General features: G+C 44.1%; 1 protein-coding gene across 1 annotated transcript in view; it reads right to left on the bottom strand.

The window, feature by feature from the left end:
* The window catches only part of LOC139376292 (receptor-type tyrosine-protein phosphatase S-like), a 78,468-nt gene that overhangs the window by 26,911 nt on the left and 25,458 nt on the right, over positions 1 to 26,099 (bottom strand). Inside the window, exons 4-12 of the mRNA XM_071118663.1 lie at positions 24,976 to 25,164; positions 13,723 to 13,833; positions 9,672 to 9,686; positions 7,982 to 8,251; positions 7,365 to 7,744; positions 6,548 to 6,749; positions 6,024 to 6,160; positions 5,412 to 5,556; positions 2,380 to 2,700 (exon numbers count right to left, since the gene is read on the bottom strand). Coding sequence (XP_070974764.1) covers positions 2,380 to 2,700; positions 5,412 to 5,556; positions 6,024 to 6,160; positions 6,548 to 6,749; positions 7,365 to 7,744; positions 7,982 to 8,251; positions 9,672 to 9,686; positions 13,723 to 13,833; positions 24,976 to 25,164 — 1,770 coding nt within the window. The remainder of the gene's footprint in view (positions 1 to 2,379; positions 2,701 to 5,411; positions 5,557 to 6,023; positions 6,161 to 6,547; positions 6,750 to 7,364; positions 7,745 to 7,981; positions 8,252 to 9,671; positions 9,687 to 13,722; positions 13,834 to 24,975; positions 25,165 to 26,099) is intronic.

Here is a 26,099-nt window from a genome sequence, read left to right as displayed (position 1 = left end):
AATAGGCGTTGTCATGCCCTCTTTATGACTGTCTTGGTGTGACCATGATAGTTTGTTGGTGATGTGGACGGCAAGGAACTTGAAGCTCTCGACCTGCTCTACTACAGTACTGTCGATGAGAATGGGGGCGTGTTCGGCCCTCTTTTCCCTGTAGTCCACAATCACATATTTTTTCTTGATCACATTGAGGGAGAGGTGGTTGTCGCGGCACCACACTGTTAGTGTGATCTCCTCCCTATAGGCTGTCTCTTCATTGTCGGTGATCAGGCCTACCACCGTTGTGTTGTCGGCGGACTTAATGATGGTGTTGGAGTCGTGCTTGGCCACGCAATCATGGGTGAACAGGGAGTACAGGAGAGGACTAAGCACGTACCCCTGAGGGGCCCCCGTGTTGAGGATCAGCGTGGCAAATGTGTTGTTACTTACCCTTACCACCTGGGGGCGGCCCATCAGGAAGTCCAGGATCCAGTTGCAGAGGGAGGTGTTTAGTCCCAGGGTCCTTAACTTGGTGATGAGCTTTGAGGGCACTATGGTGTTGAACGCTGAGCTGTAGTCAATGAATAGTATTCTCACATAGGTGTTCCTTTTGTCCAGGTGGGAAAGGGCAGTATTGAGTGCAATAGAGATTGCATCATCTATGGATCTCTTGGGGCGGTATGCAAATTAGAGTGAGTCCAGGGTTTCTGGTATAATGGTGTGGATGTGAGCCATGACCAGTCTTTCAAAGCACTTCATGATTACAGACGTGAGTGCTATGGGGCGGTAGTCATTTAGGCAGGTTGCCTTAGTGTTCGTGGGCACAGGGACTATGGTGGTCTGTTGAAACATTTTGGTATTACAGACTCAGTCAGGGACAGGTTGAAAATATCAGTGACGACACTTGCCAGTTGGTCAGCGCATGCTCGGAGTACACATCCTGGTAACCATCTGGCCCTGCGGCCTTTTGAATGTTGACCTGTTTAAAGGTCTTACTCACATTGGCTATGGAGAGCGTGATTACACAGTCATCCGGAACAGCTGATGGTCTCATGCAAGTTTCAGTGTTACTTGCCTTGAAGCGAGAATAGAAGTCATTTCGCTTATCTGGTATGCTTGTGTCACTGGGCAGCTCACAGCTGTGCTACCCCTTGTAGCCTGTAATAGTTTGCAAGCCCTGCCACATCCGACGAGCGTGAGAGCCTGTGTAGTACGATTCAATCTCAGTAGTGTATTGACGATTTGCCTGTTTGATGGTTTGTCTGAGGGCATAGCGGGATTTCTTATAAGGTTCCAGGTTAGAGTTCCACTCCTTGAAAGCGGCAGCTCTACCCTGTAGCTCAGTGCAAATGTTGCCTGTAATCCTTGGTATGTACGGTCACTGTGGGGACGACGTCATCGACGCACTCATTGATGAAGCCAGTGACTGATGTGGTGTACTCCTCAATGCCATCGGAAGAATCCTGGAACATATTCCAGTCTGTGCTAGCAAAACAGTACTGTAGCTTAGCATCTGCTTCATCTGACCACTTTCTTATTGACCAAGTTACTGGTGCTTCCTGGTGTTTTTGCTTGTACGCAGGAATCAGGAGGATTATGCCTGTATACAGCTCATTGAGTGCGGTCTTAGTGCCAGCATCGGTTTCTGGTGGTAAATAGACAGCTACGAAGAATATACATGAAAACTCTCACGGTAAATACAGCTTATCATGAGATACTCTACCTCAGGCGAGCAAAACCTCGAGACTTCCTTAGATTTCGTGCACCAGCTGTTGTTTTCAAATACACATAGACCGCCACCCCTTGTCTTATCAGAGGCCGCTGTTCTATCCTGCCAAAAAGCTTAAAACCCGCCAGCTGTATGTTATTCATGTCGTCGTTCAGCCACGACTCTGTGAAACATAAGATATTACAGTTTTTAATGTCCTGTTGGTAGGATATACGTAATCGTAGTTTGTCTATTTTATTTTCTGTTGATTGTACGTTGGCTAATAGGACCGATGGTGAAGGGAGATTATCCGTCGGTTCTTTACAAGGCACCCAGACCTTTGTCCTCGATACCTCTGTCTCTTTCTCCAGCAAATGAAAGGGATGAGGGCCTTGTCAGGTGTCTGAAGGAAATCCTTCCCGTCCGACTTGTTAAAGAAAAAGTATTCCTCCAGTATGGGGTGAGTAATCGCTGTCCTGATATCTAGAAGATCTTTTAGGTCATAAGACGCAGTGGCAGAAACATTATGTACAAAATAAGTTACAAATAACACGAAAAAACACACACAAAAGCACAATTGGTTAGGTGATCGTAAAACGGCTGCCATCTCCTCCGGCGCCATCATCTACACACAACATATAATTACTCTATCAATACATTGATCAGTTGATCAATGTACACACACACACACTCACCGTCGTCGTCCGTGCGGCAGAGCAGTGCCGGGCTCTCCGGTCCGGACCCCTCGGTAGTGAAAGCTGCCAGGATAACACGGTACCAGGTCCACTTTTCTAGCCCCTCCAACACCACTTGCCCCTGCTCTGGGGGGATGGGAGGCCCCTTCACCTCCGGACCCTGACCTTCGACCCTGGCCCCAGACACCATTTGCTGGTAGCGCAGCTCATAGCCAGTCAGCACGCCATTTTGGGTCTCAGTGGGTGGTGGTTTCCAACTTACCCTCAGGGAGGTGGACCTGGGGCTGTCACAGGACACGCCTAGGGGCGCAGCCGATGGCTCTGATTGGACGAGGGGCAGGAAGAGGAAATTTGCAGGGGCAGGGGAGTAAAGAAACGCAGCGAAGAAAGAGAAAGCAAAGAGACAGTGACAGAGAGAGGTTGACAACACCAAGCAAAACAAGAATATAAGAAAATGGTGGAAAAAGGAATAGAAACTAAACCAAGGAAAACTCAACTATAAGTGAAAATAATACAAAACTAAATGAAAAGAGAAGGCCTCTAAAGACAAACAAACATGACTCAGCTAAACAGAGAAAACAAAGGCTCCAACACGGAAGACAAAGCCATTATGGCGGAAGAAAGAAATTAATAATGTTAGCTAGGTAATAAGATAAAGGAGAAGGCAGGGGGTATCCATGCAGAGTGGACAACTTAATTACCGCCCAGGAGGATATGCAACTGATACCGGATGAAAGGCTTTCACTTGTCTGCTCTGACCAATGGCAGCACAATTATTTATGACTAGCTTAGTGGGGCTGGATAAGGACAGAGCTATACTGCAGGTCAAGGGTTCTTATACCTTTTCAGCCTGGGACCCAACTTAGAAATTCATTGTTTTCCTGGGATCCAAGCTCATTAAAACATGCCCCCTAGGCTGGGACTAGTAGGAATGTTGATTGAATGATCTGCTTTCGAATTATTAAACGATAGGGAGGATCCATTTCTAGAGAAGAAGTCAATTTATATTCTCAGCATCTTAATATAGACCACATGGAAAATGCATTTTGACATGTCTCTCCTCAGGTTTTAGATTATAAAGACTTCAACTCACTCAAACCCCCCTAGTTACAAAGCACTAGTTACTTTGTTGCTTTGACCAAGTCATTTCTGAAGATGAATTTAGGTCAACCCTGTTACGTGAACTGAACTGTTGTTTTAATATGGTGAAACCATTCCTTTTTAATTGCACGTCAACACTGTTACCCATAGATAGATATGAAATGTGTTAAAAATTATATATATTGTGAATCTTGCATTCAATTTCCCTCCCTGTGACACACAACAAAGCTTCCATTCCCCCCTGTCACAAGAGGAGTTATTGCTTACTGCTTTATTGCTTGAAAAAGTCAAATCTGTTAAGGTCAACCCTGTTACGGTCAACCCTGTTACTTTAATTGCCAGTATATATATATATATATATATATTTTTTTACATTTTCTTAATTTAACCTCTCGAGATGGGAAAACATGTTTTTTCTACATCTGCGTTGCTTGCTGTTGGGGGTTTTAGGCTGGGTTTCTGTACAGCACATTGTGATATCGGGCTGATGTAAAAAAGGGCTTTATAAATAACATTTGATTGACTGATTGATGAACTTCAACATGCTCTTTATGACAGACTATAAACATTTGGTAAAAATAAATATATATTTTTACCAAATTACACTACCTAAAAGTCAGTCTATTGGTGGAACGACACAGATACTGTATAGAGTTCAGCAGTTAATCCTCTGTCTTGCTACCAAAAGTTCCTTGACCTCCTCAGTGGAATGTAATAATTGTATTGGAACTTTGCCAAACTCTTTATATCTTTTAGTGCTTCTTTAACTGCCCTATCTCATGTCTTAAAATTAGGTTCGGGGATTTGAAATGTCATAGAAGAAGGTGGAGAGCAGGGTTTGAAACTGGAACCAAAAACAAATACTTTCATGAAAGTTGACCTCGTGCAACGTCAGAGGAACTAGGAGATAGAACAAGAGTGAAGGCACATGACAGAAGAGCAGTAAAGATAAAAGACATAAACAGGCACTGTTTGAGACTCACCCGCCTCTCCGACTAATAGCAGACAGGACCTTCTTACCATGCAACCAGAGACACCACACATCACACTGAACCGAAACATTGACCAAATAAAGGTGCAGAGGGAAAAGTGTGCATTTGACTGGAGTAGTTTTGGATTTTGACGGATATGTGAGTCTGACACTTGAGCTGCAGTCTTAGTACCAGTAGCCTGGGGGAACATTCACGACGTGCACCAAAGCCAAGTGGCACGCTAACTGTGCCAAGCTGAGTGTGAAATGCATTCTGCTCCATGAAATAAAAGGCATTCAGTCACTCCCCAGCCTGCTGTCTCCTCAACAGCCACCCACGGGTCTAACCTCCGTTTGTAGGTAAGGCATGTAGAAAGATTCGGTTGGTGAATGTACGTTCTATGTAAGTCATAAGGTGTACATTTTTCCCAGGTAACAAATACATAATTAAATATTAAAAAGGAATATTTTACCTTTAAGGCAGGATACAGAACTATTACTGCCTCCAACACTTACCTCTAATAAAGGCAAAACATATACGATATCCTCACGACTATTGACATTTGACCTGTAACAGTGAGCTGACCTGAACTGGAGAAAAAAGTCCACTTTTGACCAACTTTGAAGGAAAGGAAACCGTAGGAAGGAGTGAAGAAAGTGAAAGAGGAGGGAAAAACAGAAAGCGGCGTCCGCTTGGGACTTTTCACTGTGTGAGACAAATGAAAGTTAAAACCAAAATGCTGGTGCGCTGGACGTCAGGCTCACTCGAAATACAGAGGAGATGGATAAGGGGGATGGACAAGTGCACAGGATAAAGGAATGGATGAGAGGACAAGAAAGTGTGTGGACGACTCCCAGGGTCCAGTGACTCTGGCGCTGTGTGGGATTACAAGCAGCAGGAGTGCAGAACACTTTAACGTTACATAGTGTGTGTTTGCAGGTGTGACAAAGGAAAACATACTGGCTTGTGATGTCCTCTGGACCAGCTCGTTGGTGAAGGCTCCGATGCCTTTGTTGGAAATGGCTGCCAGGGAGAAGGAGTACTCTGTATTAGCCCTCAGACCCTCCACTGTGTACGACGCCCTGGGCCCGAATGTCAACTTCTCCTGTTGGAGAGAGAGATGGGGAAGAGAGAACATGAATAAAATAAAGAGAGAAGGGGTAGAGAAAGAAAGAAAGAAAGAAAGAAAGGGATGGATTATCTGTGTGTATTATATCAATGTAATAATCGTAGTTCTTTCCTGCAGTCTTTGGAATGTTATTAATATATTTCATAATTTCATAATTAACAAATTTCATAATAAACAAAGATGAATCTGGTGTTTCTATGTCAAACAATGTTGTTATATTTCAGTTTTCTGTGATGTATATCAAGTGTAATATTGGGATGCAAACTCCAAACTGATTACATTTCTATATCTGACATAGTAGTCTTCTTTCTTTGAAGCCAATAACCATGTGTGTGAGGTGTACTTGATCAAGACTACCAAGAATCAGCTCTGTGTGACCCTGATGTAGTCCACTGCAGTAAAAGGTTAATGAAATGTACTTCGTATGGAAGAAGAAGTCTTACCAGGCTGCCAAACTTGACAGGTTTGTAGAGCAGTTCGTAGTTGACGATGCCCTCCTTGATGTAGGACGGTTCCCAGGTGAGCTGTATACTGGTGTCGGTCACCTTCCCCACTTTGAACTTCCCTGGCTGCCCTGGAACTACAGGGGACAGGACAGGAGAGAGGACAAGAGTTAGAATTCACCTCTCCAGCATTCAGCCAATTAGTAGCTTCTAGACTGTTCAATTAATCCTTTATTTAAACAGACCAGTCTTACTAAGATGGAAGACTCTACGCAATATTTATGTGACTAACCTTAAAAATTACTGAAGCACTTTGACATGAACCAGGTCAGAAAATAGTGTACGCACGCACTTACGCCCGCACTTACGCACACCCGCACTTACGCACACCCGCACTTACACACACACGCACTTATGCACGCACACGCACACACACACACACACACACACACACACACACACACACACACACACACACACACACGCACACACACACACACACACACACACACACACACACACACCTCCGGGCAGAACTTTGACATGGACGGAGTCAGAGAAGGGTCCGTCTCCCACAGAGGTGAAGGCCAGTACTCTGACTGTGTATGTCTCAGAGGGTACCAGGCTCTGGATGGTGGTGATGGTGCTGTCCTGGACATTATGGATCTGCCACAGACTCATGGGCTGAGATGGGTCCATGGTGTAGTACACCCGGTAACCTTTCACCTGGATGGAGAGAGTGAGGGAGGGTGGGAGAGAGACAAAGAAGAGAGAGAGAGAGAGAGAGAGAGAGAGAGAGAGAGAGAGAGAGAAAGAGAGAGAGAAAGAAAGAAAGTGTTAGTTAACCTCTCATGTCTGGTCCATGTTTGTCTGTTTGTGTTTGGAAGCTATTATATATTGTGACATCAATCCACATTCCATTTTATTGGACCTATGTTGCTAGCTGAGCTAGATAAACATTGCATTAGCTTCAAGGTTGACATGACCGTTATAATTTAATAACTAGATGACCTTTCAACTGACCTCTACCTAAAGCCTAACCATTATAGTGTGTGATTTAAACTGTAATATGTATGTCACATCATTTGTATTATCTGTTTATGATGCATTGCCCTCATCTTGTTATTGTGATTATTGTTGTTTATGTTGATTCCATTATTCAGCTTGTTATTTTTAGACTGCCCAGGGAATAGATGTTTATCTAGCTAACTATTGCATATTGCACCTCAGTGTTCTGAGACGTTCATTATTGTTTGAGAAGTGGATTACTGTGAATTATCCCTGCTACTTATTCTCTTAATAAAACAACAGATTCATTCACTCATTTCAATTGTATTTTACCTGTCCGTTGGGCTCCTCCGGTTCTTCCCAGCGGACCATGACAGTGTTCTGGGAGATGATCCTGGCCTGGACGTTCCTGGGGGGGCTAGCCGGGGCCTGTTCCCCTGTCCTGGCCTCTACCCGAGTGGACGAGGGGCCCTGGCCGATGCTGTTGAAGGCCGACACCCTAACTTCGTACTCCGTGTTGGGGTAGAGCCCACCGATGCTGTACCTGGTGGTGGTGATACCGTCCACCGCCTCATACTTGCTGTCCGGGGTCTTGGCCCGGTACTGGATGATGTAATAGGACACTGGGTCGGGGTTACCGGAGTCCCAGGTGATGGTAACGCTGGTGGCGGTCGTCTCTGTGACGATGGGGGTACCGGGAGGCTTGGGAAGAGCTGTGACGGTAGAAGCAGATATTTTTTAAACTGTCTTTAATAATGTCTTAAGGCAGATAGGGGGAGACTAGTGTCCCTTACTCTTGGCGGACACCTGCGAGATCATAGGTGGCCCTAACTATGTAATATAAATGTTTAATGTGGCTGTTAGGGGAGATATGTTTTAATGGGAGAGAAGAAAGCCAGCGAGCGGGACACAGTGGAAGCACAGTTAGAAAACTAAAGGATGTCCCTTACTCTTAACTGACACCTGTGCGGTGGCCTCTATAATCCCCAGACTGCTCATGGCCACGCAGGTGTAGTTGGCCGACTCTCTCACTCCGTTGAGCTCCAAAACATTGCGTCCCACCGGCATCTCGTCTTCCGGGGTCAGGTCCTCAATACCCAGCATCCATTTGACATAGGGCATGGGCGAGCCCACTGCCACACAGGTGATGTTGACGCTGCCGCCAGGCATGATCTCATGGTTGGCGGGCAGGATGGAGAAACGAGGGGGCACGCGACGCACTGGGAGAGGAGGAGAGGGGAAAGACAGGGGGAGGATGGGGAGAGGGGAATGAGGAGGGGGAGAGGGAGGGACAGGAGAGGGCGAGAGAGAGAGGGGGTAAGAAAGATTCAGAAAGAGAGAGAACGAAAGAGAGAGAGAGAGAAAGAGAGAGAGAGAGTGAGAGAGAGAGAGAGAGAGAGAGAGAGAGAGAGAGAGAGAGAGAGAGAGAGAGAGAGGGGTAACAAAAAGGGTAGAATGATCTTCACTGCTTTTACAGAAGTTCTATAAAGGAATATTTCACGTTTAATCAAAACCACATTGGTAGTTTTGAAAAGGCTAAGGATTGCAATTGAAATACACAGATCCCATGTTGAGAGACTGCTGACTATCTCAAGTTACATTTCACCCTGCACATGAAATCTATTGTACGATTCTCATGTCTTAGCCACTGTGCAACAACCCATTGTATATTTCACAAGACATCATTTGCTATTCTGGACACATCACTGTAGATGCCAAACTAGAAAACGCCCTCTTCCCCAATCCCTGTTACAAAACAAGATCTACAATACAAATATTGGAGCTCTGGGCTGCACAAAATACCATTGCCATTTTCTCTGAAGAGATAAGATGAGCAAAATCAAACTGATGTGAAGATCTAAACTACAGCTGAACTCCCCCTGCAGTGAAGCTCAAGGCTACTGAATGAAAAAGAGAAACTTCGCCAGAAACTTGAGTGAGAAACTTCAAAGAGACTTCTGTGCCTCCAGGGTAAGTTCTCCACTGCAGATGAGGGCCCTTTAGATATGTGGCGCTGGCCAAGCCAATCAATAAAACTTGCTATCAGCCAGACAACATGCACAGAGTGCTCCTGTTAACTGTAATTGTGCTGAATCTGAATCTACTAGCTATCTGTCAGGTCTATCTTATATAAGATGCATAAAAAGATAGAGCTCATGGGTCACAAGCATTCCTGGACGACTTTAAAGAGTTAACTATGCTCATGAAGAACCCGTGGGAGAAGAGAGGGGGAAGAGAGAGAGAGAGAGAGAGAGAGAGAGAGAGAGAGAGAGAGAGAGAGAGAGAGAGAGAGAGAGAGAGAGAGAGAGAGAGAGAGAGAGAGAGAGAGAGAGAGAGAGAGAAAGTATTGTCTGGTTCCTCTTCCAGACAATGACATTCAATGTGGCAAATCACAGCCTCATTGTACAACCAGAATACCAGATGAACACAGCAATGTTGGAAATAAATAAGCAATGTAAAGAAAGAGTGCATGATGGATATATAAATAGGTGTCGTTGCAATTACAAGGTACGCTTTGAACACGTTAAATAAGGAAACATCAAGGCATCCATCATGACAGAGAGAGAAAGAGAGAGAGAGAGAAATAGAAAGAGAGATAGTATATGTGCATGCTTTTATTAACAAAAAAAGAGTATGCACATTTGTCTGTTGATCCTACACACCAGTGTACAGATGGAAATGTCAGAATGCAGAAGAGAGAGAAAGAAGGGCGGGAGATTAGAAGACAAGGATGGGGACAGAGAGGGTAAGAGGGGAAGGAGAGGATAGGAAAGGGGGAAAAGGACAGAGGGGGAAGAGGAGAAGAAAGGAGGATGGGGGGGGGGGGGTGGGGGAAGAGAAAACACATGGTGCTCTTGAAACTGCTGTTTGGTTCTTCAAAATCAGGCTTTTATTGGTGGATGTCATAGGAACAGAAAACTAGGTACCCCAAGGCTGCAACACAGAGGGCTGACGTACAAAATAGACAGATAGACAATCAGACAGACAGACCAACGACTCTAGATGGGCAGGAGTGGATGCAAGGTGAGGGCAGACAGACAGACAGACAGTATAAATATTGGCTAGCATCAAGACTCAACACGGTATCTGAATCAGCTGTTTGAATCATGTGTTTGACTCACAATACAGGAATCTCCACTCACTCACTGGGAGTAAAACAGGGGGAAACAGCCTTTATAGAATCACTGGCCTCAGTCTTCGCCCAAATGATTCTCAGCCGATCCATTTAATGTAAAATAGCCATTTTTAGATCCATCACTAAACTTCACTTAGTGTTGAAATATCTTCTCTAGGTTCCATGAATTTCACAGTATTTCTAGTCTTCCACAGATAGAACGCAAACAAACTATTCACCAAAACCAAATACGAATGAACATTTTGGCATCTTCAAATGATTCAACAGTTCAGTGGACATGACCCCATTTCTCCATAACAGTGCCATACATTTGGAGTGATCCTAGAATACCAACAGATACCCAGAATTGGACACCAAAGTTCAAGACAAAAAAAGAGACATTTGAAAAAAGATATATATAAAAAAGAGACATTTGTCTAAAAAAAAAAGAGACAAAAACAATTTCAACTGTTATAACCGATATCAAATCAAAAAGGCAGGCAGATTTCTCTCCAGAGCATGCAAGAACGAGACAGAGACAACCAGGGACAGAGTGACCAGCATGCAGCAGATAAGAGCAACTATCCATGCCATTCAGCCTGACCTTTTATAGGACAAAGACAAAACTCTTAAAGTATGTGTAATGTTGCCTATTTATGTGTAGTGTACTTATCTAACTACTGCATTTTGCCTAGACGTTCTCTTAACGTTTGGAGACTGGTTTACAATGTGTCCAATTCAATCTGAAGAAGAGCACATTGATATAGACAGTAGGCTACATCCAGCACTGCAGGTATTAATACAAGAAGGCAGTACAATATTCAAGCGCATGCTGAACAGAGAGCATCTGAGATTAGGACAGCCACAAATGATTAACCTAGTCCATTATGTCACCGTGGATAGGGGGCTTCAGTAACGTGCATCATAAACACCTACAGACGTCTATGTGGATGTAGCATCACTAAAACAATGTAGTATTTAATATGATGGAATATTCAGATAAAGGATGTATCTCTGGTCAGAATGTTGATGGAGAAGCATATCTCCTAGAAGCTCCCGGTTTTGTTAATAACGAAGTCTACTATATGGTCCGAGGCGTTCGCTGTAATGCAATGATGTATTCTATATATTTCTTTATATTTCCCCTCCAGCATCAATAACAGGCTTTTCTACAGGGAACAGTTGATCAGGTTGTGAGACCATAGCAGGCGGTGACTGGGAGCTGGGATACTGTTTCATTTCAGTAGCACAGCACACTAAAGCCCAGTTGGCATTTTCACAAGTTAATCCTGCCTCATCTAATATAGAAGTGGAGAGGCGTTTCATTAATGTGTGCATTGTATGAATATATATATATATATATATATATATATATATATATATATATATATATATATATATACATATATATATATATATACATATATATATATCAATATAGAGGTGGGTTTCATTTCCACTGCTGATCAATGGAGGTCATCGTATCGTTTCATTGGCACAGCAATGCGCTGTGTAGCAGCTAAATAACCATATAATTACATAGGATCTCTTTGTGAATAACACTATACTGGGCATGGACAAGATGCACTGAAAAAAACGTTCACGTTTTGTGCAATGAAATACTATTGTTCATTTTGTTTACCTGCATATAAACACAGATAGTGTACATAAAGATGTACTGTGCGTTGGCCTCTGGTTGTGTTGTGTCAACCTGTGTCACCGGCAGTGACTTAGTCTTTGCTGACCAAACAAGTGTGCAAAAAATGACAAGTTACATCTGTGGCTCTTTAAACGCCACTTAAATAAAGCATGATTTGACTGCTTTATTTTCCCTAGGGGGATATGAAGACCACTCAACCAATCAGAAAACAAGCTACACTGAGTAGGCAAACAAACAGTAGCAGACCAAGAGGACACCACAGAGACAGAGACACACACTGGCAATGTGACACACAGCATGCCGCAAGTGCAGAAGCACGGCAGTGACATAACACAGGCCCACACAGATAGAACAGTACAGCACGACCAATACAAGACAAGGGACAAGACAATACTGAGATCAATCGATTCAACACACACACAAGCACGCGCGCACGCACGCGCACACTACAAACAAACGGAGCCGAGGACATACAGAGTTACACAGTCAGGATACAAGGCATGCAAGCGCTGCCACCGCTCTCCCTCCATGCGTAGATAGCCTCCGTTTAATTTCCAATTCCTGGGTCTCCATGGCAACAAGAAACTTTCCATGCAGAGAATGTCGGACACGGAGTGAAAGCAATAACAAAGGTCTGCAAACAAGGCCTCACAATGCAATCAATGCAAACGACTGTGTAGGCAGGTAGCCTCATTAGAGCTCAGTGAAACGTCTTCAGTCAAAGAAATGTGTTCATCAAATCAAAACCAATTTAACATGAGGGTTATTCATACCTCTGTCCTAGACTGTTTCAGACCGTTTTCTCTCTCCTTACTTTGGGAATTCTCCTAACTTTAGGAGTAAATTTGTTATAAAAAGGAAGTAACGAAAGAAAATAAAGGACGCACCAACCTTCTCGTAGCTCTGGGGGATGTAAGGGGGTTGATGTAGAACACAATGACGTGAGGGGGAGAGAGAGAACGGGGAAACACAGAGAGAGTAAAAATGGCCAGCTCAAAGCCACACACACACACACACACACACACACACACACACACACACACACACACACACACACACACACACACACACACACACATGTAAACACACACGCACACACACACACACACACACACACACACACACACACACACACACACACACACACATGTAAACACACACGCACATACACACTGGTTCTCACAGAACCACAGAACCCACTTAAAATGAAGAATCAGGAACTTCGAATTCAAGGGCCAAAGAGCTTAGAACAGCGAGTCTAGAACCCATGAAACTGAATCCAGAGATCCCGGTCTCCCTTACCCCAGTCGAGGAACCTAGAATAGGGGTCTTAAACTTCTGGAGGGCCACAGTGTCTGCATTCTTTCTTTTTCATATCTGATTTAGACTTGAGAAACCAATTGTATTCCCTAGCAAATCAGTCCATTAAAGTGGAAGATAGAAGCATAAACCCTGTGGCCCTCAATTTACAATAAAATAAAGAGGGATAGGACAATAGCGATGTCATACTGTAGCAAAGGCCCTCGAACTGCACAGTGCAATAATACTTCCTGAAGAATCTGGGCATGTATGACGTCATTGGCCCATCCCTCTTCGTCTACGTCCATTCAGTGGCAGTTATTATAAAATAGAGCACCTTGACGCAACACTGGTAAAAACCCAGTTTAGTCTTGAAGATTACCAATCTTAGGTCACCAACTGGTGTTTCACTTGGTGGTTAGGTTTGGTTGTGTTTGGTTAGTAGATGCCAACAGGAAGAAAATAAAAAACAAAACAACATGTAAACAAACTAGCACTTAACACCTTGCTACATGTATAGTATAATAGTGACGGCTGTTACATGTGTGTTGGTTATAGTGGTGTGTGTGTTATAACGCATGTGTGTGAGAGGTCTTACACCCGGGGTCAGTTCCTACCTCGCACATACAGGTTGGCTGGGGAAGAGTAGCGTACGCCCTGAGAGTTAGTGGCCACACACTCATACTTCCCCTGGTCGGTCTCTTCACTGTTCTCTATCTGCAGGGCACCTGAAAGACAAAGAGAGAGAGATAGATAGATCGATTGAGAGAGAGACACAGAGAGAGAGAGATGGGGGAGAGAGAAAGACAAAGAGGAAGAGTGGAGAGAGAGAGAGAGAGAGAGAGAGAGAGAGAGAGAGAGCGCGAGAGAGAGAGAGAGAGAGAGAAAGAGAAAGAGGAAAAAGAGACATTACAATGGGTTAATTATTGATAAGTTCATAAATGAAATGTATTTTTACTCATCAACCCTCATGCATCACCTAAAACTGATTAAAACTACCATTTAAAATGAGGGATTTTCCATTACTGGTTCATTTCTGCCATGAAAAATCCATGTTCCCCACAGCAAGCTAAATGAGAGTAGTTAACGATGCACTATAGGAGTCCCTGGAGCATATCTGAAGTCAAACAGAGGACTCAACATGGCAACACTTTAAATCCCCATTCAGCCTTCTCCCCCCCTCTGTTTCTCTGCACAATTCACTGAGGTGTATAGCAGCATTGTACATTATTATCCCAGGCTCCTAAACCATGTTATTAAGGCACATTATTATTATTATTCCATTCATTTTCTCCTGGAGCATGTTCTGCTGTAAACCCTTCACAATGCTTACAAGGCCCTTATCACAAACTGTGTGTGTTTGAAATGGGGCTAGGGGCGGAACCAGTGTGCACAAGCAAATACATTTGCATGCACACGCCAACCACCCACCGGACACACACACCTTATCAGAAGAAGTGTGTTAGACATGGAGACAGAGGAGGGGTCACAAAAGCAGGGGATTACTTAAATCTACTGCACAGTGGGGGAAAATGAAACAAGACAACGACAAAACAACTCTCTCAGAAACAAGCACGCACGCGCACGCACGCACACGCACACGCACACACACACACACACACACACACACACACACACACACACACACACTCAGCTGCTTTCAGACTCACAAAGGCATAGCAGTGTGACGGAAAAGCGTACTACAGACAATAACAGTGTGGATATGGTAGGGTGGGTATTTCTGTTTAAGACCTGTAACTGTGTATCCGTGTAGAGAGGGGAAGAAAACAAGGAACTAGGTGAGTCACTGAGACACATTTGCAGATATGCTGTTCAACAACATGGCTCAGAGGACGGAATACTTCAACTATATATTTTTCTTCTGGGCAGCGCAGGGGCGGTTCCAGGCATAAGTGACATTAGCGGTCACTTAGGGGCACCCGGTGGTTGTTATTCTTGATGATATTTTTGGCCTTCCTTTGACATTAGGTGCTGTAGGTGTCCTTGAGGGCAGGTAGTTTGCCCCTGGTAATGCTTTGTGCAGACCGCACCACCCTCTGGAGAGTCTTGCGGTTGTGGGCGGTGCAGTTGCCTTACCAGGCGGAGACGCATCCCGACAGTATTCTCTCAATTGTGCATCTGTAAAGGTTTGTGAGGGTTTTAGGCAACAAGTGAAATTTCTTCAGCATCCTGAGGTTGAAGAGGCGATCATCTCCACGATCATCTCCTTTGTTTTGTTGACGTTGAGTGAGAGGTTATTTTCCTGACACCACACTCCCAGAGCCTTCACCTCCTCCCTGTAGGCTGTCTCGTCGTTGTTGGTTATCAAACCTACTACTGTTGTGTCGTCTGCAAACTTGATAATTGAGTTGGAGGCATGCATGGCCACGCAGTCATGGGTGAACAGGGAGTACAGGAGGGGGCTGAGCACGCACCCTTGTGGGGCCCCAGTGTTGAAGATCAGCGAAGTGGAGATGTTGTTTCCCACCTTCACCACCTGGGGGCGGCCCGTCAGGAAGTCCAGGACCCAATTGCACAGGGCAGGGTTCAGACCCAGGGCCTCGATCTTAATGATGAGCTTGGAGAGTACTATGGAGTTGAATGCTGAGCTATAGTCAATGAACAGCATTCTTATATAGGTATTCCTCTTGTCCAGATGGGATAGGGCAGTGTGCAGTGTGATGGCAATTGCATCGTCTGTGGACCTATTGGGGCGGTAAGCAAATTGAAGTGGGACTAGTTTGACAGGTGAGGTGGAGGTGATACCATCCTTGACTAGTCTCTTAAATCACTTCATGATAACAGAAGTGAGTGCTACGGGGCGATAGTCATTTAGTTCAGTTACCTTTGCATTCTTGGGTACAGGAACAATGGTGGTCATCTTTAAGCATGTGGGGACAGCAGACTGGGATAGGGAAAGACCAGCCAGCTGGTCTGCTCATGCTCTGAGGACACGGCTAGGGATGCCATCTGCGCCGGCAGCCTTGCGAGGGTTAACATGTGTCGGTGGCACTGTGTTATCATCAAAGCAGGCAAAGAATGTGTTTAGCTTGTCTGGAAGCAAGACGTCTGTGTCCCCGACGTGGCTGGTTTTCCTTTTGTAGCCCATGATTGTCTGTAGACCCTGCCACATATGTCTCGTGTCTGAGCCGTTGAATTGCGACTCCACTTTGTCTCTATACTGATGTCTTGCCTGTTTGACTGCCTTGCGGAGGGAATGACTACTCTGTTTGTATTCTGCCATATTCTCAGTCAGCTTGCCATGGTTAAATGTGATGGTTCGCACTTTCAGTTTTGCACAAATGCTGCCATCTATCCACGGTTTCTGGTTAGGATAGGTTTTAATAGTCACAGTGGGTACAACATCTCCTATACACTTCTTGATGAAATTAGTAACCGTCTCAGTATACACGTCAATATTATTCTTGGAAGCTACCCAGAACATATCCCAACATATCAACAATCTTGAAGCGTGGACTCCGATTTGTCAGACCAGTATTGAGTAGTTCTTAGCACAGGTACTTCCTGTTTGAGTTTCTGCCTATAGGAAGGGAGGGGCAAAATGTAGTCGTGGTCAGATTTGCCGAAAGAAGGGTGGGGGAGGTCCTTGTATGCATCCCGGAAGTTGGAATAACGGTTGATGGTTGAGTGTTTTTCCAGCGCAAGTACTACAGTCAATATGCTGATAGAATTTAGGTAGCCTTTTCCTCTTTTCCTCTCCTCCTTTTTGCTTTGTTAAAATCCCCAGCTACAATAAATGCATCCTCAGGATATATGGTTTCCAGTTTGCATAAAGTCCAGTGATGTTCCTTGAGGGCCGTCGTGGCATCGGCTTGAGGGGGGATATACGAGGCTGTGACAATAACCGAAGAGAATTATCTTGGGAGATAATACGGTCGGCATTTGATTGTGAGGAATTCTAGGTCGGGTGAACAAAAGGACTTGAGTTCCTGTATCTAATTACAATTAAACCATGAGTCGTTAATCATAAAAACATACACCCCCGCCCTTCTTCTGTCGGCGCAATGAACTGAGAATACACATGGCTGGACCGACTCTGACAGTATATCCCGAGAGAGCCATGTTGTGAAACAGAGTATGTTACAATCCCTGATGTCTCTCTGGAAATAAATCCTTGCCCCGATCTCGTCAACTTTGTTATCCAGGGACTGAACATTAGTGAGTAATATACTCGGAAGCAGTGGGTGGTGTGCGCACCTTTTAAGTCGGACTAGAAGATCGCTTCGAGTCCCTCTTTTTTGCAGGTCCAAGTTTTGGGTCTGCCTCTGGAATCAGTTCAATTGCCATAGGTGGTGCGAACAAAGGATCTGCTTCGGGAATGTCGTATTCTTGGTCATAGTGCTGGTGAGTTACCACCGCTCTGATATCCAATAGTTCTTCCCGGCTGTATGTAATAACACATAACATTTTCTGGGCTAACAATGTAATAAGAAATAACAAAAAACTGCAAAGTTTCCTAAGAAGCGAGGCAGCCCTCTCTGTCTGCGCCAATTTTTAGGATATGTAAGTTATAGCAGTTGTAGCATGAGGTAACATGTGGAAAGTGGGCATTCATCACTGGTATTCATGTGAGAAGGTCGAGGTGAACCCTGGTCTTCTGCTTGTCAAGTTAGGTAGAGTTAACATGGACTCAAGTCAACATTTTTTAAAGTTAAATTTAAATAAACTTATTTCAATTCAGAATAGGGCCTAGGGAGAATATTTTTCTGTGAAATCCCACCTTTATTTGTTTCTGTCCTTTATTTAGCCAGATTAGAAACAGGAGGAGACAGATGAAAGTGTGACTTAAACCCCCGACTGCTGGGGTAGTAAGATGACACATTTCTTTAGAATTTTACCCACTGAAGCACACAAGCCAATCATATCAGAAGACAAATGTTTAAAGTCAAAATGTGAACTACAAACATTGTGTGGCCAAACTGTTCAGAATTCAGGTGGAGAGAGGGCATTGGTGGCAGGTGTGTCCTCTAGGAAACTCTATGGTCAAGTAAAAGAAAAGCAGGCATGTTTCAGGTCTTCACGAACCCAGATAGGTGAGAGCACAGCAAACGTTCAGATGAAACTCTACAAAACGATCCAAGAAAGTATATGTCAAAGAAAACGTGCGTCCAAAATCTTATCACATTTGTAGCATTTCAGATGCTACATTCTAATAGTCCAAGTCAAACAGCCCTTTTGATTCATTGATATGTTTTCTTGATGCTACATGCATAGTCACTGCCAATTTAGCCTGCTCTAGTTTTGGCCTTCCACACCACATTTAAAAAAATGTTTTTTAACACAATAGACTTGCAGTGAAGCCACTCAACAACTACATCACATTAGTCATCTAACAGACACACATGGAGAGCAACACACAGAAGCAACCAGGGTCCACACCACATGTTATTGCATCCCACTTTTGACATGCATATTTATATCTTGTTGCTATATTTGCATAACTTAATCACATAAGTACTTTGCATATTGCAATTGATATGTTTAATAATTGTATATTTATATTGTAACAATATTATAGAATGTGATAACTTAATTATGCATATCATTATTCCTTGTTATTATTTATATTTCTTTGTCTCCCTGCAGAAAAACAAACATACATACTAAGTTACCCACTGGCTGGCCAATCCTAACAAGAATTATGCCAACTGTGAGTCATATCATCGGATTTACACCTTAATTTAACTAGGCAAGTCAGTTAAGAACAAATTCTTATTTACAATGACGGCCTTGGAACAGCAGGTTAACTGCCTTGTTCAGGGGCAGAATGACAGATTTTTACATTGTCAGCTCAGGTATTCCGACTTCTCAACCTTTCGGTTACTGGCCCAACACTCTAACCACTAGGCTACCTGCCACCCCGTATTGGGATTCAATCCATCTGAACAACATTCCATGCCATGTATCATCGTCTGAATACAAAGACTCAGGTCAGAGACATTAGCATAATGGATAATGGATCGCATTGAGCCCTGGGCTAAACTTTGTATAAGTGCTACTGCTAACATTAGCAGTCATTGCCATTATTTTATCCCATAAATTAGAAATATAATGCCATATTTCCATTGATTTTGAAAAATATGAATATGATTAATACCTCACAGATCTTTGAATTGTCTTACTTTATCAATATAAAAGTGAGAAAGAACTACTCATGTGTTGTCGTCATTTGATAATTTGCAAAGAAAATGTGAACATTTGAAGCTTCAAAATCATGTCTTGAAAAAGTAATCTTGTACTCAAGAATTATTATCCTGAACAAACGTATTCATTTATATTTTCACAAAACAATCTTTTCTCGTGTCCTCTGTTTAAGCATAATACTACTCATAACTAAAAAAGGAATTATGAGGAGTTTATAAACACACCATATAATAGCAGGGAATCTAAAAAAAGAGAAGGGATCTAATTCTGCACTAAACAGGTTTCGAAAAACCATCATAGTGTTGAAGAGCTTTAGAGAAACAGGAAAGGACACCAAAAGAGAAGGTAACAGTGTTTTCAACCTTTTCCGGGTTAACGCTCCCAGGCTCAGGCAAGGTGTCGCACAACTTCATTATGTGGCGTTCCAACACACCATGTCAGGTTTCAGAACACCCCGGGATGAATGTTTCAATAAACCTTCAATCTGTCCCAATACCCTCATAACTATGTGTTTCAATGCTGCAGCAAAGGTAAGGTTTCATCTCCTTTAAGATGGTGGCAGCTCAGTTGCCACTAGTTTTAGTGTTACAAAGCACTTCATTTTAACAGCGTAGAGACAGACGGACATACAGTAAGACAGCGCAGGAGAGGTGCGATCGATCCAGACACTGTGTGTATGTGGGAGAGAGATAGAGACAAAGAGAAAGAGAGAGAGGGAGAGAGAAAGATGGAGCGAGAGAGATAGATTGAGACAAAGAGAAAGAGAGAGAGGGAGAGAGAGAGAGAGAGAGACATGAGAGAGGGAGAGAGAGAGAGAGAGAGAGAGAGAGAGATAGAGAGAGATAGATAGCGAGAGAGAGACTCCTCCACAGGAGTAGTGTATCTACACCTGGACAACAACTAATCTAGAGAGGCTGAAGTTACAGTAACACTCTGGAAACTATGGGGAGTTTTCTTGTTAGGGAATGTATGTGTGTACGTTCCTGCGTACATTCCTGTTTGTGTTTATTGAGCCCGCTCTCTCGCTGCAGCTGACCTCTTTGCTTCTCTCCTGCAGACACATGAAAGGCAAACGAGGCAGAACTCCCTTTCCCTCTCTCATTCGCTCCCTCGCTCTCCCGTCCCCATGGAACAAAGCAGAGCTCGGCGCAAAACAGGCATAACTTATCTGTGCAACAACCAAGCAGGAGAGCAGGGGAAAGAGAAAAAATAAGGAGAAAGGGAGGAAGATAGAAAGTACTCAACAGCACTCTCTTTGAAACAACAGATCCTGAAACGCAGACACACACGCACACTCATAGGCTCACACAGATGGAATCCAACTGATGGATTCTGTCAAAATGTAACATGCTTCATGTTAAACTGTAGTTTGTTTGTGTCCTGTTTAGTGAATGATTACTGTGAGTATTAATGGAGTTCAGGCCATGAAACTGTGTGTGCTAATTTAGAAAGGTTGACCTAATCAGATAAGAGGAAATTGCCTAGGATCAGAGAGTAGGGTCAGGCCCAGAACCTGTATAGCTGGGCAGGTGACGCCTACACGGGAAGAGTATAAAATGTGTTGTGAACTTTCTAAATGTATGCACTCTGCTGACTGTATCCTTGGTATTAAGCACTTGAAACTTCTCTTGAGCTTTTAGGTCTCAATTCCTTTTTGCAAAGAGGTTTCTATAGCATTTTTATTTTTAACAAAACATGTTCACACACACACACACACACACACACACACACACGTACACACGTACACACACACACACACACACACACACACACACACACACACACACACACACACACACACACACACACACACACACACACACACACACACACACACAGAGAGATTGAAAGAAGCGCACAGAGACAGATAACAACATAAATGGGAGTGGTTAACAATGGTTAGCTATATAGGTAACTAGGGTGGACAAGCCCTGCACATGATTATTTGACTACTCCATGTGTTCACAAAGCTAAGCTTGCGTGGTTACAAAGATTTAGCTACTCCTAATCTAAAGTGTGCTTTCAGTGTCCCTCTACCATGCCCAAAATTAGGAGGAGAGATGTCTGTCCATCATCACTAATCCGAGAAAAACTTAAAAGGTTCACCCCAAAAACCAAAGTTTGTTTGGTAATTTCACATGTCAAAAGTGGTGTAAATGTCAAACTGAGTCCATATTGCACACCATATGTTGTGTGGATCTCACGTCGTACATTAGGGGAAATTCTGTAGGCCTCAAACCCAAATTAATGAGGAGGATTGGCCTGCAGACTTCTCCAAATGCGTATGGCAGGACCTACACAACAGATGGTTGTCGAAAATGTACACCACTTTTGAGTTATGAAGACTCTTGACAAACTTTGACTCTTGGACCATATGCCTCACTACACCTCCTCAGGAGATGATGAATGGATGGATGTGTGTGTGTGTGTGTGTGTGTGTGTGTGTGTGTGTGTGTGTGTGTGTGTGTGTGTGTGTGTGTGTGTGTGTGTGTGTGTGTGTGTGTGTGTGTGTGTGTGTAGACACTGGAGGGAAGAGAGGGATCAGGGAAAGAGAGTGGGGCCGTAGAGATGCAGAGAAGGATCTTCAGTGTCTTCAAGGGACTGTAATGCAGAGGTTCTCAAAGTTGTTTACTCTTTAACCCATTAAATCAACAAAACCATGTTTCTACTCACAGCCGTCTCTAGTCAGTTTCTGTGACCCCAAAAAGACTGGCTGTGACACACCAGTGGGTCCTGATCCACCATTTGGGAAAGACTGCTGTAACGGTGTAGTGACCGTAAGTTGTCTAAGAGACATACAATGAAAAGGTATGTGCATGGCTATGGTTACAGTAATACTTACTGAAGGCTGTTGACGATTATGGAGAAAAACAAAAAGGACGCAAGAAGCAGGTGAGGGATGTGTTATTACCATATTCTCCATGTGGAATGACCATGTTCTCCATGTGGAATTACCTTGCTTACACTCTGGTTACATGCCCATAATGCTGTACTACACTACCCATAGTTCTGTGTGTATGATTAAATACTGTTCTGTGTCTACCAATCTGGCACCTGTAATTTCTCTTACATCATGTTCTTTATGGCAAAAATACTTGGATTAGTGTTTAATAGCTTTTTTTGTATAAGTCAAATAAGTGTATGTGTACATATCTTTCTCTGCAGACACTAGGGTTATTCACACTATAGTATCCCTTTGCAGAGTAAAATATGACACAAAACAAACAAACACAAAAAGGCAGAATGGAAAGATTGGGAAGTATGACAAGCTGAAAGACCACAGTCAAACCAGCTTGACATAAAAAGGGCAGGACAGGGGAACTGAACGTAGAAAACTAAAGAATCCCTTTTTGTCCTGTCGTCCTCCCTCCTCCTTTCTCTCATGTGCATCCCGAAAGTATCCAGATCCCTTCACCTTTTCCACATTTTGTTGTTAAAGCCTTATTCTAAAATGGATTAAATTACTTTTTTCCCTCATAAATCTACACACAATACCCCATAACAACAAAGCAAATACATGTTTTTTAGAAACAAATAACAGAAATACCTTATTTACATAAGTTTTCAGACCCTTTGCTATGAGACTCGGAGTTGAGCCCAGGTGCATCCCGTTTCCATTGATCATCCTTGAGATGTTTCTACAACTTGATTGGTGTCCACCTGTGGTAAATTAAATTGATTGGACATGACTTGGAAAGGCACACAGTCTCACAGTTGAAAGTCAGAGCAAAAACAAGGTCATGAGGTCGAAGGAATTGCAATTAGAGCGCGGAGATAGGATTTTGTCAAGGCACAGATCTGGGGAAGGGTACCAAAAATATGTCAGCATTGAAGGTCCCCAAGAACACAGTGGCCTCCATCATTCTTTTTTTTTTTTTTTAATTTTACCCCTTTTTCTCCCCAATTTCGTAGTATCCAATTGTTGTAGTAGCTACTATCTTGTCTCATCGCTACAACTCCCGTACGGGCTCGGGAGAGACGAAGGTTGAAAGTCATGCGTCCTCCGATACACAACCAACCAAGCCGCTGCTTATTTAACACAGCGCACATCCAACCCGGAAGCCAGCCGCACCAATGCGCCGGAGGAAACACCGTGCACCTGGCCACCTTGGCTAGCGTACACTGCGCCCAGCCCGCCACAGGAGTCGCTGGTGCGTGTTGAGACAAGGACACCCATACCGACCAAGCCCTCCCTAACCCGGGCGACGCTAGGCCAATTGTGCGTCGCCGCACGGACCTCCCGGTCGCGGCCGGTTACGACAGAGCCTGGGCTCGAACCCAGGACTCTGATGGCACAGCTGGCGCTGCAGTACAGCGCCCTTAACCACTGCACCACCCGGGAGGCTGGCCTCCATCATTCTTAAATGGAAGAAGTTTGGAACCAGCAAGTCTCATCCTAGAGATGCCGCCCAGCAAAACTGAGCAATCGGGGGAAAGGGCCTTGGTCAGGGACCAGATGGTCACTCTGACAGAGCTCCAGAGTTCCTCTGTGGAAATGGGAGAACCTTCCAGAAGGACAACTATCTCTGTGGCACTACACCAATCAGGCCTTTATGGTAGAGTGGCCAGACGGAAGCCACTCCTCAGTTAAAGACACATGACAGCCCACTTGGAGTTTGCCAAAAGTCACCTAAAGGACTCTCAGACCATGAAAAACAAGATTGTCTGGTCTGATGAAACTAAGATTGAACTCTTTGGCCTGAATGCTAAGCGTCACGTCTGGAGGAAACCTGGTACCATCCCTACGATAAAGCACGGTGGTGGCAGCATCATGCTGTGGGGATGTTTTTCAGTGCCAGAGAGACTAAGTCAGGATCGACGGAAAGATGAACTGAGCTAAGTACAGAGAGATCCTTGATGAAAACCTGCCCCAGAGTGCTCAGGACCTCAGACTGAGGCGAAGGTTCACCTTCCAACAGGACATCGACCCTAAGCACACATCCAAGACAACACAGGAGTGGCTTCGAGACAAGTCTCTGAATGTGCTTGAGTGGCCCAGCCAGAGCCCGGACTTGAACCCGATCGAACACCTCTGGAGAGACCTGAAAATAGTTGTGCAGCGACGCTCCCCATCCAACTTGACAGAGCTTGAGATGATCTGCAGAGTGGAATGGGAGAATGGGAGAATGGGAGAATCTCCCCAAATACAGGTGTGCCAATCTTGTAGCATCATACCCACGAAGACTCAAGGCTGTAATCACTGCCAAAGGTGCTTCAACAAAGTACTGAGTAATGGGTCTGAATACTTATGTAAATGTGATATTTCAGTTTTTTACTTTTAATACATTTGCAATAATTAAAAAAAAAACTGTTTTTGCTTTGTCATTATGAGGTATTGTGTGTAGATTGATGAGGTAAAACTCGATTTAATGCATTTTAGAATAAGGCTGTAACGTTACAAAATATGGAAAAAGTTAAGGGGTCTGCATACATTCCGAATGCACTGTTTTCCAGACATGCCTAGACAATACGTCTGGTCTCTCCAGAAACATTTATAAAATGACATTGAACATGAAGAGGGCTTCAAGGAGTGTGCTATGAACATCAGTTCTAGATTGCTCTGTAGTAGACAAACCTCCCCAAGGACATACTGAGGAATCCCATGATTCATATCACTACTGTATTCCTCACCCATTTCTTTCTCTCTCTCTCTCTCTCTCTGACTGGCCTCTCTCTCTCCCTTCCCTCTCTCCCCTCCATCTCACCTGAGCGTAGTTGTTTGATGCGTCCCAGGCTGGACCTGGGTTCTACAGGTAGGAAATCTTTGAACCAGGAGATCTCTGGGTCAGGGATGCCGCTGGCAGCACACAGCATGGTGGCCGTCCTGGTCCTCTCCACCACCTTCAGCTGCGGTCCCATGTCGATGCTGGGGAAACCAAACGGCAACAGATCCTCTGGAGGGTTAGGAATTGGGGAAGGGTGGGATGGAAAGAGGGGAAAGGAGAGGGAGAAGAGATATTGTTAAGTCACTTTGATGACAAGTCATTTTAATTTGTCTCGTAAGTTAGTTCCACAGAGAATGTGAATTAGAACCATGGAAGGTTGGATGTTTGGTACCAACATGGACGATAGATTGCAGAACCCCAGTATATCATGCCTTGGTTTGATCAATGTGGTTAACACAAACGTACAACACATAAGCAGTGCTGAGTGTTATGACACCATTCTCTCCATCTAAAATCATTTGGAGTCTCCTCAAAAACACCACATCACACCACACCCACAGATGGTGGTTAGACTCCCAAGCACACTTCAAACTACAATCCCTCTTGATGAATTGTTGGCCAACAGTGTTGGCAAACAAACAAATGATCCAGTAGGCCTTCAGTCACTAAGCCTGAAATGTCGCTGGTTCGAATCCCCGAGCCAACTTGGTGAAAAATATTTTGAGGTGCCCTTGAGCAAGGCACTTAAACCTAATTGCTCCTGTAAGTCATTCTGGATAAGAGCCTCTGCTAAAATGTAAAATGCCTGGAGCCTGGCCAGCTCATTGCTCCTACATGGCCTGTTGACACACATACATGTATTCCTGTGTTGTTCAGTTGGTAAGGCCAAGGCCATCGGAATTCAATTCCCGCAGGGAACATATACACAACCTACGGCAACATATACACAACCTAGGGTAAAATGTACAAGCTCACTGTACTCTTAGTCGTTTTGGGAAAAGCCTCTACTAAGTGGCATATATTATGATGATATATCATATCCACAGTACAGACAGTGGGCTACCCCCTCCTCCGCTCCTTCCCCAGAGGCCTGGGCAGGTAGGAGGTAGTAGTGTCAGCTCTAATAGCTATGCACAGAAAACACTGGTATCCTCCGTGTTTCT

Source organism: Oncorhynchus clarkii, chromosome 20 (genome assembly GCF_045791955.1).
Source record: "Oncorhynchus clarkii lewisi isolate Uvic-CL-2024 chromosome 20, UVic_Ocla_1.0, whole genome shotgun sequence".
Taxonomy (NCBI): domain Eukaryota; kingdom Metazoa; phylum Chordata; class Actinopteri; order Salmoniformes; family Salmonidae; genus Oncorhynchus; species Oncorhynchus clarkii.
Note: the sequence above shows the minus strand (reverse complement) of the source record. Positions and strands in the feature narration are given on the sequence as shown.